Source organism: Phaseolus vulgaris, chromosome 9, assembly GCF_000499845.2.
Source record: "Phaseolus vulgaris cultivar G19833 chromosome 9, P. vulgaris v2.0, whole genome shotgun sequence".
In the NCBI taxonomy this organism is placed as follows: Eukaryota; Viridiplantae; Streptophyta; class Magnoliopsida; order Fabales; family Fabaceae; genus Phaseolus; species Phaseolus vulgaris.
In genome coordinates this window covers 8,928,551-8,946,051 of record NC_023751.2, presented here as the reverse complement: position 1 = coordinate 8,946,051, position 17,501 = coordinate 8,928,551, and the positions used below count along the sequence as shown (strand labels likewise).

General features: G+C 31.9%; 1 protein-coding gene across 1 annotated transcript; it reads right to left on the bottom strand.

Annotated features, from left to right (window-relative positions):
- Positions 1-8,107: 8,107 nt before the first annotated feature.
- Positions 8,108-9,586, bottom strand: LOC137821592 (protein TRANSPARENT TESTA GLABRA 1). The gene has a single exon (XM_068626254.1). It carries the CDS (start codon positions 9,440-9,442, stop codon positions 8,432-8,434), a length of 1,011 nt encoding a protein of 336 aa, XP_068482355.1. The 5' UTR covers positions 9,443-9,586; the 3' UTR covers positions 8,108-8,431.
- Between the last annotated feature and the right edge of the window lie 7,915 nt (positions 9,587-17,501).

Below are 17,501 nucleotides of genomic sequence, written 5' to 3'. Positions count from 1 at the left end.
TAATTATCCTTTTGTTCCTATACCTATAGTATTTTTCTATTCAATTTTTTATATGATTTAAAAAAAATTAATTTAGTCTCAAGTGTAAAATGTGTAATTTGGTTTTTTATGTCAAGTTTCCAACAACGGTTATTATTTATAAGGTGACATTAGTTTGCACATGAAGATTAGATTGTGTAGTTTGGACACACATAACACTATCATTAGAGTTTATGATTTGGCCCATCTTTGTGAATCTTCTACCTCATTTTGTTTCCATTAGTTCCAATTGAGAGTCTTTTGCTATTTATTTCTTTTTTGCTTACCCGAGAAGAAGGAAGAAGAGGGGATTATCACTGAAAAGAAACTTGAAGAAAGATTTGAGATTGAGGCCAACACATTTGTGATGGAAATGTCAAAGTTATCGATGATGGCTTGCGTCTCTTCTTCAATAGTCTTCTCTTGCTTTTGCACTTCAACAAGAAATCTTTGTCATGATCTCATTTTCAGAATAATCTTCTAAGAGGTTATGATCTCTCCAACGGTGCCTTCGTTAAGATCAGCTTGAACCATCGACACCAACAGAAGCACACAAAAAACCATAAACCCACAAAACAACCAAACCAAGGATTCGCTCAATGCACACAGTAAAAATCAATAACAACTAACCTTACAAACACAATAGGTAACCACAAACTACATTGCAAACGCCAAAACCCCAATGAAAAACACCAGAAGCGAGCTCAGTAGAAATAGTCCGAGCGATACTCTCAATTCAACCCTTAATCTCCTTTCACCCAATTTCATTATGCGTAAAACCTAAAATATAAAAACAAATTTTTCATGTCATAATATCAAGTGTCCAAACTTCACATTTCATGTATGCAAAAAATGTCATTATGTGCATCATGTCATCAACACTTAAAGTTGTTGATGAAAACTTAACAAAAGGGACTAAGTTGCATCTTTTTAAAAAACCTTGAGACCAATTAGTTTTTAAAAAAAAATACTATAATAGATTAATATATAAGGACAAAAAAGTAATTTTTTACTTTCATTCCAGTGCTACCTAGTGTGCCTGCATCTTCACATCAATTTCCTTCTTTTGTTTTTTTTTACTATTACTTCCCGCTTCAGCCATGCGACAAATATTTCTCAATTAAAATTTCAATTGTCCATAGATAATTACTGTTATTATGAATAACCAGAAAGTATATATTATAAGAAAAGAAAACCAAAGTGATTTCATTTACTTTATTCATCATTTTTTTTGTGTAGTTGCCACTGAATACTCTGTCGCGTGAAGGCAGCAGAAGAAAAGACTGACACAGAAAACATTAATGGACACCATATTAGATCCTTAGTATAATCTGAGTTGAGCTAAGCGAATATATTATTAACCCATTTACATGAATTGGATGAAGAAAGGGATGAGAATACAATATAGTAGTCCACTTCGAGTAACAAACAGTACCTAAGTGTAGCAAGTCGTGTTTCTTTCTATTTTGCTCCTGTGCACTAAGCAGCTTATTTATGCTAAACACAACAAGTATGGCGCAATTCTGTATCTTTCCTTTGATGGAAGAATATTTACTTTGAACGTGTTTTATCTGTTTATCTGAAATATCAGAGTTCTTTATCTCTTCTACACAAAGATTGCACGGAATTTGCATTCCCTGAATTCGAATCAACGGCATTGTTAGAAGAATACATGTGGAGCATCCATGATTGTGAATCTAAACACAACACTAAATCACACCAGGTTCTATTATGCGCATTGAACGAGAATCCTACCACCATTGAGTGGAGAAACTATTACACTTTGACCAGATTGATTGGTTTCAAACAATAAATATAGGTCCATCTATGACACCATTCGAGTGCAATATGCAATTATGAAGTATTTCATATAATAAATGCAACAATCTCATCAAATCATAAATCCGAGATTCGTTGTCACCTTCTATTGATCAAAGTATTTCATATAATACATGCTATTGGTGTCTAGAATGATTTAAAAGAGATAACTCACAAGGAGATATCTCATTTGAATTGCTGAGTTACAAGAATTACATGGTTTAAGGTGACTGACATTAAGTAGTTCGGACCAATTTTGTGAGATGAAAAGATTATGGGAGGAACTGGAAACAGTAAAAGTCAATGCCTCATTGCACATGCCCAATAATACCAGCTTGGTGAAATGCTAAGATCCATTGCCAACAAGACTATATTATCCGTTTTCTGATGGGACCGGATGATTCATTTGCTAGGTTGCTAGAGAGAGATATCTCGTTATCTATAGGTTTTTTTAATGATACTCCACTAGAGACAGATTCAACATGAAGTAGTATCTAATTCGTAAACATTTGCTAATGCATTCAAGACCAAGAAACCGACAGGTACAGTATGTACATTTGGCGAGAAATCTAACAATACAATGATTACCTGCTCAAAAAGGTATGGTTATCAAACAAGTGATAACAACAAAAGCTCACGTGTGAACAATTCCAATTTGAAAGAGGGTGAAGTCCCAGCAGACAACGAAAAAGTTAAGGATAATAATGACTCAGAATCTACGATGTTTTACTAAAGAACAATATCAAGCACTGTTGGCTAATGGAACAAGTGCGCTATTTCATACTATTTTTAGAGGCTAATGGGAAAACATTGTTCATAGATCTCATGTAAGGTGTGTTTGGATGCTTCATCGATTAACATAAAAGCTACTCTCAATTGTGTTAAAGTAAATATACGCCAAATCTTAATTGGCACAACATGTGGGGAATTTACTACAACAGACAAAAGAAGGCGCCTAGAGGGACGAAGTTATAAGTGCAAGAAACTTTAAACTAAAGTGCGTGTCTTCAATAGAAAAAGCCATGGTCCACTAAAAAACCCTTAAGTTAGAGACATGTGGGGTCAACACTTGATTCTTTTTGAAAATGTATTCATCTACCCTGTACGTTAACCTCAAACAAATTTGTTGTAAAATAAATAAACACTACAAGGAAATAGACACAAATTCAATGGATCATCTACCACTCACAAACATTAGATGATAACAAAAGAAACCGCAAGAAAAGATAAAAAGTAAATGAAGAACCACACACACAGAAATTTATGTGGTTCGACTGAAACCCAATTTATATTCCCGGTCAGAAATTCACTATGAAAGAATCTAAAGATTACAACACAAAGTCAATAGTAAATTCTCAACTCTAAGTTAAAGATAATTGTTCATTACAATGTCATATTTATACAGTTAAAACTAACTAACTTTCAAAAGAACGAACCAAATAGTTGCAAAGTCATGTGTACAGTGATTGAGTTAGGAGTTGGAAACACCAATTGATGTTGGAAGTCAAATTGATTCAACAGACGCTCTAGCCAGAAGCTCTGATCAAGACAAGTGGTCTACTACTGGTAAACCGTCTAAGAACCTTTGCACATAACCAAATCTCCATCTTGGTTCAACACAAATCTTCTGAGTGATAAAAAAATATTGCCTCTAAGCCCATTACAGGATAAATCCCCTATCAGCTAGATTAGATTCAGGCAATGAAATAACTTACTGCCAGACAAAACTTTTGTGATCATATAAGAGAGATTATGATCCAATGAGACCTTTGCCACCTTCACAGGTCATCTGACAATCTCCTCTCTCACGAAATGCAGTTTCACATCAATATGCTTTGTTCTCTCATGATAGACTTGGTTCTTCGAAAGTTGTATAGTACTATTGTTGTCACAGTAGACTATGACAACCTGGTCCTGCACCTTCAGCACGTAGGCTAGACCCTTAAGCCACAAAGCTTCTTTCACAACTTCTATCATGACAATATACTCTGCCTCAGTGGTTGACAAAGCCAGCCACTACATTCTGTAGACTGGCCTTCCAGCTAATAACAGTACCATGGGCATTAAACACATAGTCAGTGAGAGATTTTCTGGTGTTCAAACACCAAACAAAGTCTGAGTCAACAAACTCTTCTATTGGAACTTCTCCCATAAACTGTCTGGCTCCACAATAAACCAAGATTCTTCCAAGTGACCCCTTCAAATAATGTAGAAGTCTCTTAAGAGCTTGCCAATGTGCTCGTTTATGGTTAGACATAAATCTGCTTACAACACTCGCAACATAAGCTATGTCAACACGTGCACATAGCATACATAACAGAACCGAGATTAGCATATGGAAGACCATCCATATAGCGTTGTTCCTCCACCGTCTTAGGAGACTGTTCATCACTCAGCTTGTAGTGAGGAGAAGCAATAGGTGTGGAAACCGGTTTTAAGTTTGTCATGCCAAACTTATCAAGGATTTTTCTAAAATAGGTCTTCTGAGACAAGTACAAACGCTTCAAATCACGTCATCTGGTGATCTCAATCCCCAATATCTTCCTAGCAGCTCCCAGGTCTTTATTTCAAACTCGTTATTCAACTCAGTTTTAACCTTTTGTACCACAGGCTTACTATTGCTTTATTAGAATATAGTCTACATACAACAACAATATAATGAACAAACCTTTTGTTATAAACTTGAAGTAAATACAGTATCATACTTGCTACGTTCAAAACCAATTCTAGCAATAAATCATCAAATTGTCCATTCCATTGCCTTGGGGATTATTTCAGACCATGCAAAGATCTATTTAGTTTACAAGCATAATCTTCTTGGCCCCCTACCGCAAATCCTTTGGTTGATTCATGTAAATGGTTTCATCTAAGTCTCCATAAAGAAATGTAGTCTTAACATCCATTTGTTCCAGCCCAAGGTTAAACACAACAACCATGGCTAACAACATCCTTACGGATCTATGTTTCACAACAGGGGAGAAGACATTATTATAATGAATTTCTTCCCTTTGTGTAAAAACTCTAGCCACTAGTCTTCCCCTTAATCTTTGTTGATCAGTTCTTGAAGCACCATATTTTCTTTTGAAAATCCATTTGCAACTAACCAACCTAGAACCCTAAGGTCTACAAACCAGAGTCCAGGTATTATGCAGATGATGCGACTTCATCTCCTCATTCATGACGTTTAGCCATTGAGTCTTCTCCTTACTTGCTAAGGTAGACGATACACTAGAAGGTTCATCTTCTATCACCTCACTAGCAGCCACCAAGTAGTACGCAATTAGCTTTGCATAATCATACCTATCCAGAGCTCTGATCGTTCTCCTGGTTCTAGCTTTGGCTAATTTGTAGTCAACAACACGTTGATCTTCATCAGACGTAATAGAACGTACATCGTCTTTAGACCCATCAGCCAAACATCTATCATCTTCAAATGGTCTAACGGCTTCAGACTCGTCTCATCTACTAGACTCCAACCTTATTAGCATTACTGTTATCAACAAACTTACAACCAGAAACTTTTGGCTTGTAGGTCATTTCAGTTTCACTGAAGACAACGTATGTGCTGATGATAAACTTCTTGAATCCTATCTTTAGACACCATAAAGTGTATCCCTTCACTCCTTCTGGATACCCTAGAAACACTTTTAACCGTACGAGCATCCAATTTTCTTTACCTAATATGAGCATAGACAACATAGCCAAAGATTCTCAAATGATCAAGATTGGGGGATGTCCTGACTACACTTCCTTAGGAGTCTTCATGTTCAGTACAGTTGATTGACATTTCTTTCTCAGATAAGCAACAATAACCATAAATTCAGCACAAACATTCTTTGAAAATTCCAACACTCAATATCATGCAACTCACTCGTTCCAAAATAGTCTTATTGAATCTTTTTGCTTAGCCATTTTGTTGAGGAATCCTTGCAAATTTTTTGGTGCTTCGCTATGCCATGCTCTCTGCAAAAGGGGTTAAACAATTCATAACAAAACTCAAGACCATTATCGGCTTTGCACCGCTTTACCATCTTATTGGTTTGGTTCTCCTCCAGACGCTTCTAGCTTTTGAAGTTCTCAAAAGCTTCGTCTTTGGTCTTCTGAGGGTAGACCCATAACTTCCTCGACAAGAAATATCTAGCATTAGAGTGTGATGGAATAGGAGATGGACCCCATAGATCAGCATGAACGTTCAAGGATCCCCTTTGTCCTTTGCTGACCCATGTTGAAACGGATTTTACAGGTTTTCCCCTGGACGCGGTGTTCATAGAATGCCAATTGGTCAATTATGTCACACCTAAACAAGCTTTGTTGGTCCAACTCCACTAAGCCTTTCTCGCTTATAACCTTCTGTGTCATAACACTGTCTTAGAGTATATAGTTTTTTCAGCACTAGGATCAAAACAATTGCTCTATGATCTATCTCCAACAACACAATCTTTTCCTTCTCAACCATGGTTATGTCAAGCTTGGATTCACCTTCCAAAGCTTCAAGAAGGCTTTGTTGAACCAAAAGAGCATGCATCTTCAACCGTCATAACCCAAAATCATTTGAGCCAATAAATTTCTCAACCTCATACATTGTGAAAGTCATGATGATTGAGTTTCCTTCACTCCACGTTCACCGCACCGGTTTGTAAGGAAAGAGACACAAATTCATTGAACCATCTACCACTCACATACACTAGACGATAACAAAGGAAATCGCAAGAATGGACAGAAGGTAAACAAGAAAAGTAAACAAAGAATCACACATGAGAAATTTACATGGTTTGACTATGTCCATAGTCAGAAATTCCCTAAGAAAGAATTTGATATTACAGCACAAAGTCTATCTCACTAGTGAACTATCAACTCTAAGTTAAAGATAATTGTTCATAGCAAGGCCTATTTATACAGTTAAAATTGTCTAACTAACTTCCAAAAGGATGTGCCAAACAGTTGCAAAATCACATATACAATGATTCAGTTAGGAGGTTGAAACGCCAACTGACGATGGAAGTCAAACTGATGCAGCATACAATCTAGCCTAAAGCTCTAGTCAAGACAGATGGTCTTGTACCACCAGACACTTTAACCCCTCTAGGAACCTTTGAACATAGATTTTGACTAAACCAAATCTTCACAAACACCTTAGACAAATTTATTATTGTCCCGACTCCGAGAAACTATATTAGAACTAGAAAATTAGGAAGACAATAAAGTTCCTTTGCCCTAAACTAGAACTTCAATAGCAGTAATTTAATATTCCAAAATATTACCAACAAGTAATTCAGTTGATTTTACCTTTGACGTTCAGAAATCAACAGCAGTTCTTAATATTGCAAACATCCTAAAAAAAATAGTAGGACATGCAAAGGCGTTCACAAATGTTTATAAGTTTGCTTCTGAATCAAAAGATATTGGATATGAGTATAAATCACACACATCCAATCCTAAAATTGATCATACAAAACTTCAAGAACTAATTATGAGCTTCACCAATAAGCGATCCCATCATTTACAAGTAGCAGAATCATCAGCCAAAAGGACACAACATGTACTAGAAATGTACTTTATCAATGCACACAGTATATCCAGTCACTTCAAAATGCCACAAGTAACATCAGACAGTCATAAGAATTGGAAAGAAGAGAATGACATAAAATGGTCATCAGAATTATGTTATTATTAACAGCATTATCAACTATGTCAAAATAGCTTAACAAAAAATATATTCCTACACACAGCTTTGACATTAATATTACAACCCAATTTGAAAGGGTGTGTTAAACTGCAGGCATAAAGCTAGTTAAAGTAACAAGAATTGTCTTTAAAACCTTGGTGATGGGAGCTTAACTATTTGAAGGGATGATCAAAACATAAATGTTGAAGATCACGAGTGATGCACAAAGAAGCAACAGATTCAAGAGGCTGATAATTTTTTTAAAAAATAAAAAACAGGAATTTGTCATTGAAATTGCTCCAGACAAATGCCTGAATTTAACACCAAACCACCAGCAATACAAGAAGGACCTCAGTAAGTATCATATCCCTAATGATCAAAGAGTTGTAGGCTGGGCTCCAAATGAACATGCAATTGCCAAAGCCAATCTTTAAGTTGCAGTTAGTTCAAAAAAACGATAATCTTATAGTGGTCTACGAATATCATATTATTCAGAGGTCTTAGAACTGAGATTATGGTTAGACGAATAAATGCTTAGCAAGGACACTTTAAGTGATAACAAACAAAAGCATCAGAAAAGCAAAGTGATGGAGGCGTGAAAGCAGATGCTCAAAATCACAGATCCATTCGTAGCAGGAGCAAGGTGTTTAAATTTTGTAACGATCAAATGGGAATACCTACACTGAACATTTTACAACTATGATTTCCATCTTTTCAACAAAATAACAAGTGAAACATCGATTTTTCCCCAAGAGAGAGGAAGGCAAACTAGTTTGCGCTAACTGGTATACACTAACTCACTCATACTGTAATCCACATGCTAAAAAACCCAAAGAAAACAAGTGAGAACTGACAAGTTGCAGCAGCATCCGGCAAAATAGTCCTATCTATCACAGAATCAAGTTAACTATGTTTGTTTCTGACCTCACCTCAAACCTTCAAAAGCTGCACCTTGTTGGCAAAAGCAATAGCAATCCAATCAGGCTGAGCCGCGGACCACTGCAGCTGGTTGATTTCACAGCCAGCAGAATACATGCACATAGGATCAATCCCAGAGGGAGCAGCCAGCGTGGGCAATTCCCAGATAAGAGCCTGAGTATCATCCCCAGCAGAACAAATATGCGTAGAGCTATGAGGAGCCCAAGCAATGGCATTTACACTCCCACGATGCCTCTCTAACTCCGCCACAGGGGTAGTGGGGGACCTAATATCCAAGATCACAACTTTATTACTGTCCATCAAGATGGTAGCCATATACCTGAGGTCTTGCTTGTTCCAAGCCAAACGCAGCAAAGGGGTGTCGGGGTGGGGGCTTTCATAGATGATGGTGGAGTGCTCTTTGTCACGCAAATCGAAGATTCGAACGGAGCCGTCGGCTGAGACGGAGGCGAAGACTCTTGCCTCACCCCAGGCGATGTCGTAGACCTCCTTGTCGTGGGCGATGAGCTGCGTCTCGACGACGGTGCGTTCGATGTCCCAGATGGTGCAGGTGGTGTCGATGCTGGAGGTGCCGATGCGATTGTGGTCGATGTCGTTCCAGTCGAAGGAGGTGAGGGGCGCGCAAAACTCGCTGGTCTTGCTGTTGTTGAAGAGGGAGAGGGGCTCGACGGAGTTTTCGCGGACGTCCCAGAGGCGGAGGTAGTCGCCGGAGGTTGCTAGGAGGTCGGAGGAGGAGGAGGGGGATGGTTTGCGAGGGTGGAACATGAGCTTGGTTGGAGGGTAAGGGTGGTCGAAGGAGAGGGAGGGGTGTGGGGTGAGGGAAAGGGTGTCGGGGTGAAAGGAGAGGATGTGGATGCGGTTGGTGTATTTTTCGATGAAACTTCCGAGGGCGAGACGGTGAGGGTGGGAGGGTGAGAAGGCCATGGCGTAGATTGGGTAGGGCGATTCATGGGTCACCGAGTTCTCCGATCGAAGGTGGGAGTCTTGGGTGGAATTATCCATTTTGTTTGGAAGGGAATTGGTGGTGATTGTGTTTGAGGTTTGAGGTTTGATGTTTGAGGATGGTGGTTAACTGAAATGTTAGGTGAGAGTGGGAGTTGAGAAACCATACCAATCCTTGTAACTTGTCTGTCACTCCAAAAGTCTCACGTGAGGGGCGTGATATGGGTTACCACATTTGACCAGACAGGTCAAATCCTCAAATCCACTCCTTACACCTTACTTTTCTTACTTTCATTTATTTCTATCACCATCCTTTTCTCCAAGTACCAATTCTTATTTACCCTTCCATCTTCCTTTTTTTTCTTTCCTCTCTTTATATATTTGTTTCTTCTTTACTCAATAATGCGTAAAAAACAATAAGTCGAGGAATAACTCAATGGAAACATATGTACTTAAGTCGAGGAATTGTACTCTTTAGGGTGTGTTTGTTTATAGAAGAAGAAATGTAAAAAATAGGAATGAATAAGAGTATTGAAGAGAAAGTTGGAAAAACAATAAAAAAAGTATAGGAAATTACGAAAAATTATGTATTTTTATGCTTTAAAAAAAATTATGTGAAGAGATTTGTGAAGAAAGTTGTTTTTTTAAAATTAATTATATATAAATTGATTATATATAAAAGTTATGTTTTAATATAAATATAAGTATAATATTTAATATATATTTTTATTATAACAAAATGAATAATTAAAATAATAAATAAAAATTAATTTAAAATTTAACTATTAATATGATTTTATTATTATTTATTAATTTTTAATTTATTTTAATTTTAATTTTTAAAGTTTTTATATTAAATTATTTATAATTATTTTAAATTTATTATATTTATCAAGTCACTCACAAACTTTCACACAATCATCACATCACTCCCAAATTTCAATAAACTTTCTTCATAGATCTATACTAATATACCATAATTCAAACAATTTCTTTTTCCTCTTAAATCACTCACAAATCTCCCCCCAAATCCAAACACACCATTAAAGAATGTGTCTTTTCTCAAGTGAAGACATCATCTAATGTCTCTATTTTTTTTATTTTTTTTATATATAAACTATGTATATGTATGATATGTGTAGAAATTGTTAAATGATTTAGTGCTTTAATTAAAGTGAAATTATGTGTGTGGTGGAGATATGAATGATATGTTTATGTATGAGATGTGCTATGAAGTCATAAATTTGGGAAGTTTGTGGATTGTAATATGATATGGTGTATTAAGTATTGAAATCTATAAAAAAAATATCTTTAGTTTCATTGATGACCTGAATCACATAGATTAAGACATTAGGTGGTAAAAAGTTGAAAGGGTGTTTATTACACATCTAACACATTATGAGATTTGGAATTTGGATGCCTTAAACTTACCTTTAACTCATAGAGCTCAAGTATGTTTAACTGGTAAATGTGTTAATCTTTTATAAGACTTGCTTAATATATGTTTTCCAAAAAGTATCAAAAGATATTCCCTAGAAAATATCTTTAATATGTGTATCCACGTGTTATTTGTATGTATGTGTGTGCGCACATAATATATGTGTCTAGTGACATGATGATGAATCAAGACGAATATTATGGATTGTACTTGTTTAAATGAATTATCATAAATTTGTGGTGTTATGATAATTTCTTTTAGTGTCTTACCTTTTTACCTTTTTGTTTTTTGCTTATATGGTGACCAAACACGAGTGTAAATTATAGTGTATGTTGTGTCCGAAAGGAATTAGAGACTTGTTTAGATATGTTATTGTTATGCATATAACAATATCTTATGATAGAAGTAAAAATTTCAAACGATAAAACTTAAAACATTTCATAATTCAATCTATACAAGCAATTTAATTAAAATAATCCAACAAATTCATTAAAATTATACTATATTATTTTTTCCAAAATTACATTTTTATAAATAAAGTTTTGATATTTATAGAATTTTTTATATTCAATTTATTCCTTTAGTTTTGTTCACTTGTTTCCTTAACTAATTCATCTAGTAATATTTTTACATTCAAAAAAGAATATAACAACTTCTTCTAAGTCATTTGACCAAATATTGATGCGGTAGAAGTTATGATTAACGTGTTATGCAAAGCTTCCCAAAATTATAATCTCACGTGAAATATTTTATAAAGAAATTGAGATTAATAGAGTTTAGAGAGAAAAAATTCTTATTAACAAACTAAAAATAATTTTTACAAGATTTTTTTAATAGGTTGCAAAACAATATTAACAATTAACTATTTTTGTTTATATTATGTTAATTGAATTAAACACCTTCTAACAAAAACTTTAAACTTACATAGTCTCGATACATAATTAATAACTTTTCAATCTAACTTGATTCTATGATCTAAAAAACTAATTTTTTTTAACAATATATCAAGTTAGACTCAAATAATATATGGATTAATATCAATGAAGTTTACACTTTTGTAAATCTTTTTAGAATTATTGTTGAAGATCCTAGATGAACTAGAGATAAGGATCTTTCGTAATATATAAGTGCATGTAAATCTACCTTATAAGTCGATTTTATAAGGTTAAGCTAAGCTTAAAGTTCACTTCTTAATATGATATTAAAGTTAGGTTGTGTTTGGCCTATCATGTTACCCACTAAGAAGAGTAGATAACTTGTTTCCCTTATCTTTATTTCTATTGTATTCTATATCATTGTATCCCATTTTGTTATGTGATATTTTAGAATCACCGTCAATACCTTAGTGTAGGTCTGGGATACTCATTTGTTTTACAATCCGGGGCTATTTAAACCAACCAGTGAAGAATTATTACATATACTGGTACTAGTAGTAGCAAATGCATCTTTTATGCATTCATCAATTTTCCCAAGAAGCTATTAGATTACCCATAAATATATAGTCTCACGCACAAGTTGGTTGATCTTGACGTGAGGGAGTGTGTTGGAGATTTCACATCGATTAGAGATAAGGATATTTCATAGTATATAAGTGGGTGCAAACCTCACTTTATAAACCGATTTTATAAAATTAAGTTAAATTTAAAGTTTATTTTTTAATAATTATCCCTCTCTTTACGAAATTAAGTTTGACATTTATGTACAAATTTTACTTCAACTCCCACCAATAAATGTCAAACTCACCCCTTTTACATTCGAACATACTTTCATTTCATTCATCCATACACCTTCCTTAACTACCCTGAGTACAACAATTAATTAGGGTTCAATATTTGATCAAGAAACCACTTGACAAAGCTTGCATTTCCAATTAACAATATTAACACAAAACTTAAAACACATACATATGAATGACATCATCAACACTATCCTCATGCTTAATATAAAAAAAACAAATTTCATGTCACTTTCAATTACTTGAAAATTTATTTCATGGATCCCAATACTTATTTTTTATGATTACTTATTTATCCACTAATCATACTCATGACATATGCTAAATTTATCCTAGGACAAATTATTGTATGCAACATTTATTTATGTCACATTTTTCATATTATAAACTTCAGTTATGTTCTTTGATAAATTTTAACGAGTGACCTTGAAATGTGAGAAAACAAAGTGAATATCATGCTAGAGTGAAATAATTACAATTTTAGCTTTGGTTTACTTTGTCCAAGTTACACTATAAAGTTGAATGGTTTATTTCTCAAAAAAACTACCTCACTTATGTAGCATAATTCATTATCCTCACATCCTTAGCCTATTATGGTATTATGTGTATATTTCTTCTTCCTCCATTAAGCTTAATTTATCATTTAAAATCTTAAATATGCGATGAATCACATGTGTGTCTACCTGTTAAAAGAATATAATGTTTAAGATGCATCTAGTGTATATTATAAATTCCAGATGCATGAACTATCAACTAGGTGTTATGTGTTATGTGGTAGAGATATTATGTTATATTATATAACATTTATATAATATAATAAAATAAAATAAAATAAGTACTATATAATAAAAAAAATAATGACAAAATTATATAATAATAACAATAATTATTAAATAATAAAATATTACATTAGAAATAATAAAAAATAATAAAGTAATTTTATATCATAATAATGTTAATAAAATAATAATAATAATATATAAATAACTATAATAATATATAAATAGTAATAATAATAAATTCATATAATAAAAATTAAATTAAAATTTGAATTTAATATTTAATATTTAATTCAAATAATTTATAATACTAAGGTGATGTGAGTTGATTTTAGATTGACACATTTTAGAGGTTTCACTATTGATTAAGTTTTTTGAGATTAACAATTGTGGTGAGAACCCAAAGAAGATCCATACTAGACACAAACTTAACCAAGTGATTAAGTAAATATGAATGTTCACTTCTAGAGGACAAAGGAAAAACACATTTATATGGTGAAAATGATGATGAGGTGCGAAATTAAGACAATAAACAAGATAAAGAAAAACAATCTAAAGGCCAAAATTAAAGAGTATAAAAAGATATAAAATGGAATGGAAAGTGGCGTAAATAAGAATGAAAAAGGAGGAAGGGATGAAGAAAGCTTATGGATAAATGCAATGAATCACGCCATTCCAAGATGAGTGGTGAAGAGTCGCCACTTGAAATGCACAAACACTCAAAATAAGACCAAAAAAGGAGAGCACTTAAGTCTCACTAAACACTCTTGCAGAGTTTCTTTTCTATTTCAAGATTCAATATCTGATTTACAAGAGGGGAGACACCCTATTTATAGATATTAGAGAGGAATAGAGGAAGGTTAGACAATCGCAGGATGAATTGGAGGTCTGTGTCTATGCAAAAATTTGAATACTCATGAGTTTTTGTATTCAAGCAACGCTGCAATTTGAGATATTTTGCTTCTCTTCCTTCCTCCTCTTTTGCCTCCACTTGTTGTACGAAAATGATAAACAGAGCAAAAGAAAAAAATGAGGAGCACTAACAATTAAAGAATCAGAACTTGGAAACAACCTGCATTGATTGATTAGAACAAAATAAACGACAATGACATTGGTTCAATAAGAAATACATTTAGATTGACAAGAATGAAGAATCAAACTGAGTTTTTGTGGGTTTACAATGTTTTATTTACATATTTTTTTCTCTCATCAACTTATTTTTCTTTTTGTTCCTTTTTTTTTGTTTTAGTCTCTCTTTTTCTCACACTTCTCTCACAATTTTTTTTGTATTGTGTCTTTGTCCGTTCAGGGGAGTTAAAGTAACGGCACATCAAACCATACCATGTTTCAATCCAAAGTTCAATTTAACCCTTTCTTTTCAATTTTTTTTCAAATTTAATATTGATTTAATTTTTTTCAATTTTCAATTTAAATAATTATAAAATGAGAAAATAACCAAAATAAAATATTAATATAAAGATAAAATAAAATAAAAACCATAAAAAAAAAGTTAACAATATAATGTTATATACATAGATATAGATACATAAATATTGTACTCATTCCTTCTAAACCTCACACACAAAAAAAATATACAGTTTTTTTTTGTATCCACGGGTATCCATAAACACAAACGTTTTCTAAAAAAGTCAAATAAAATTATTATTTTTTAAAATATAAACTCAAATAAAATTTTGATCTTAAAAGATAATTCAAATAAAATAGTATAAAAATATTAGTATGAACAAATTTAGTCTTTTTAAAAAAAACTGAAATAAGTTGCACCACAAAATATAAATTAAGAAAAAATATATATATTTTAAATAATTTCATAATTCTAAATAAAAAAAATATAAAAATTAAATTTTAAATAATTATTTATAATGTTTCACACTCATAACTTTTATTTTGGCCGTTTAAATGTTTAAGAAAAGATCCAAATAAATATCACTAACAATTAGTATTGTATATCCATACGTTGTAAACTATAGTACTAATATTTGTCCAGTTAACAAATCAATAATTAAAATTTGTTTCAATTATCCACAATTATCCATGATAAATATTTCATATTTATTATAGATTTTACTAATAAATATTTGTAGGACGGATTTTTTTCTATCCCTAATTAAGTCATGTAAATTTTCTCTCATTCAATCCTCTATAATAAGGAAGTGGTGGACATCAAGTTACTCCAGTTTCATGTTTTTTGTAGAACTAAAATTATGACCATTATGATCAATGAGTGTTTCCATCCAAGAGAGAACACTTCAATAAATAATTAGATTAAGTGCATCATAATAAACCAACTCTTTTATTCAAAAGCATGACGATTTTATTTTAAATTCCCCCACTTAATCTTCATTAGAGAATAATTTATAAATACAGTATATCTAAAAAACATTCAAATTCTCAACAATATACAAGAGTATTAAAAAAAAAACACTATCAAATTCACTTTGTAATATTTGAGAAACATCAACATTAACATTGATTTCAATATTTTTCATATCAAGAGTAATCTCTCAGTTATTTTCCTAACATCATCGTGAAAGTATATAGATTTTGTTTACAGGATACCTATTGGTCAAGATATTGTGTTGTACATGTTCTCCAAATTTTAACCAAATTGAAGCTAACATAAAAGTAATATTGACCTTTCAATCTTCAATTTCTCTTAGGATCAATTAATAACTTTACCAACCTTTTAATAAAATATCTACTTTAACAATGTTGGTTTTAATTATAAGATATCTATTTTAACAATGTTGGTTTTAATTAAAGATATGCTAAAGTTATCAAAATATCTAATTTATATTAACTTTCTTTTAATAAAAATAGAAATAAATAAAAAAGAGACTAAAACTCAAAATATTTCAATTAAAGTTTCTTATAAAAAAGAAGAAGTTAGTAAAATATTATGTTTAAAGTGATTATTTTTATTTTAAAAAATATATTTGATATTGGTTAATTTTAAATATTAAAAAAATTACATAAAAGTATTAAGTTATTTTAACTAATTTGTGTCATAAAATATATGATCATATTGATTAAATTATTTCTCTTAAAATAATAAACAAACTTAATCAAATAAGATAAAAAAAATTGAAAAATATGTTTATTTTGATTATTAATATTTTATTTTTTAAAATTTGTAGTCATTCTTCCTGATCTTATTTGACAATTTTTTTTTTTACTTTTGAGAAAAATATTAAGATAAAAACATTTAATGTATCTTCATTATTTTTCCTAACCGTATTTTCTGTTTTCAGAGAAAAAGAAGTTACAGTATTTTACTTTCATTAAAAGAAAACTAATTTTTGGATCGGAATGCTCTAATTTTCGGATGATGAAAAGAATTATGTTTCTTCCACTTTCATTTTCAACCACCTATAAAATATTTTTTTTATCCTTTTTTGTTTCATCTCATATTGATTACGGAATGATATTTAAGATTTGGAATAATGATATTTCAGATTATATAATTTGAAAATCTGAATTTCACAGTAACTTCTAGATTATGTAATCTGGATACGTATTTGAAAAAAGACAAAAAAAATTACATAATCTGAAAGTTAATCGCATATTAGAAAAAATTTATGCATTATGTAATTCGAAAACTAATAATGTATATGAAAAAATACTTTCAGATTATGTAATCTGAAAACTAATTATAAATTTGAAAAATGACTTTCGAATTGCGTTTTTGAATTGCGTAATCTGAAATATTATATAAGAACATTTTTTGAAAATACAAATATTTACGAAGGTGAGAAAAGAAGAATGCAGGAAGAAATAGTCTGATGAAAAATGTAAACGAGCCCCAAAACAATGTTAGCCCAAATACTTCCACAGAATGCCCAAATCCAACTAGAGGACAATAAAGAACCACCGTGAAGGCAAATGCTTCCTACACCCAATCATTTTTAACCTGCATCTAACATATTTTTTTAATTTCCAAAAATACCTTTAATTCCGAAAATAAAAATCTGGAATTAAAAATAATATATTCTGGAAAAATAAATCCATAAGTGATTATTGAGTTTTGAAAATAAAAATCTGGAAACTACAAAAATTAAAATTCTATTTCGGACAAAAAAAATTGGAAATTAAAATAATACATTCCAGAAAAAAAATTATTGTGTTTCGGAAATAAAAATCCAGAAA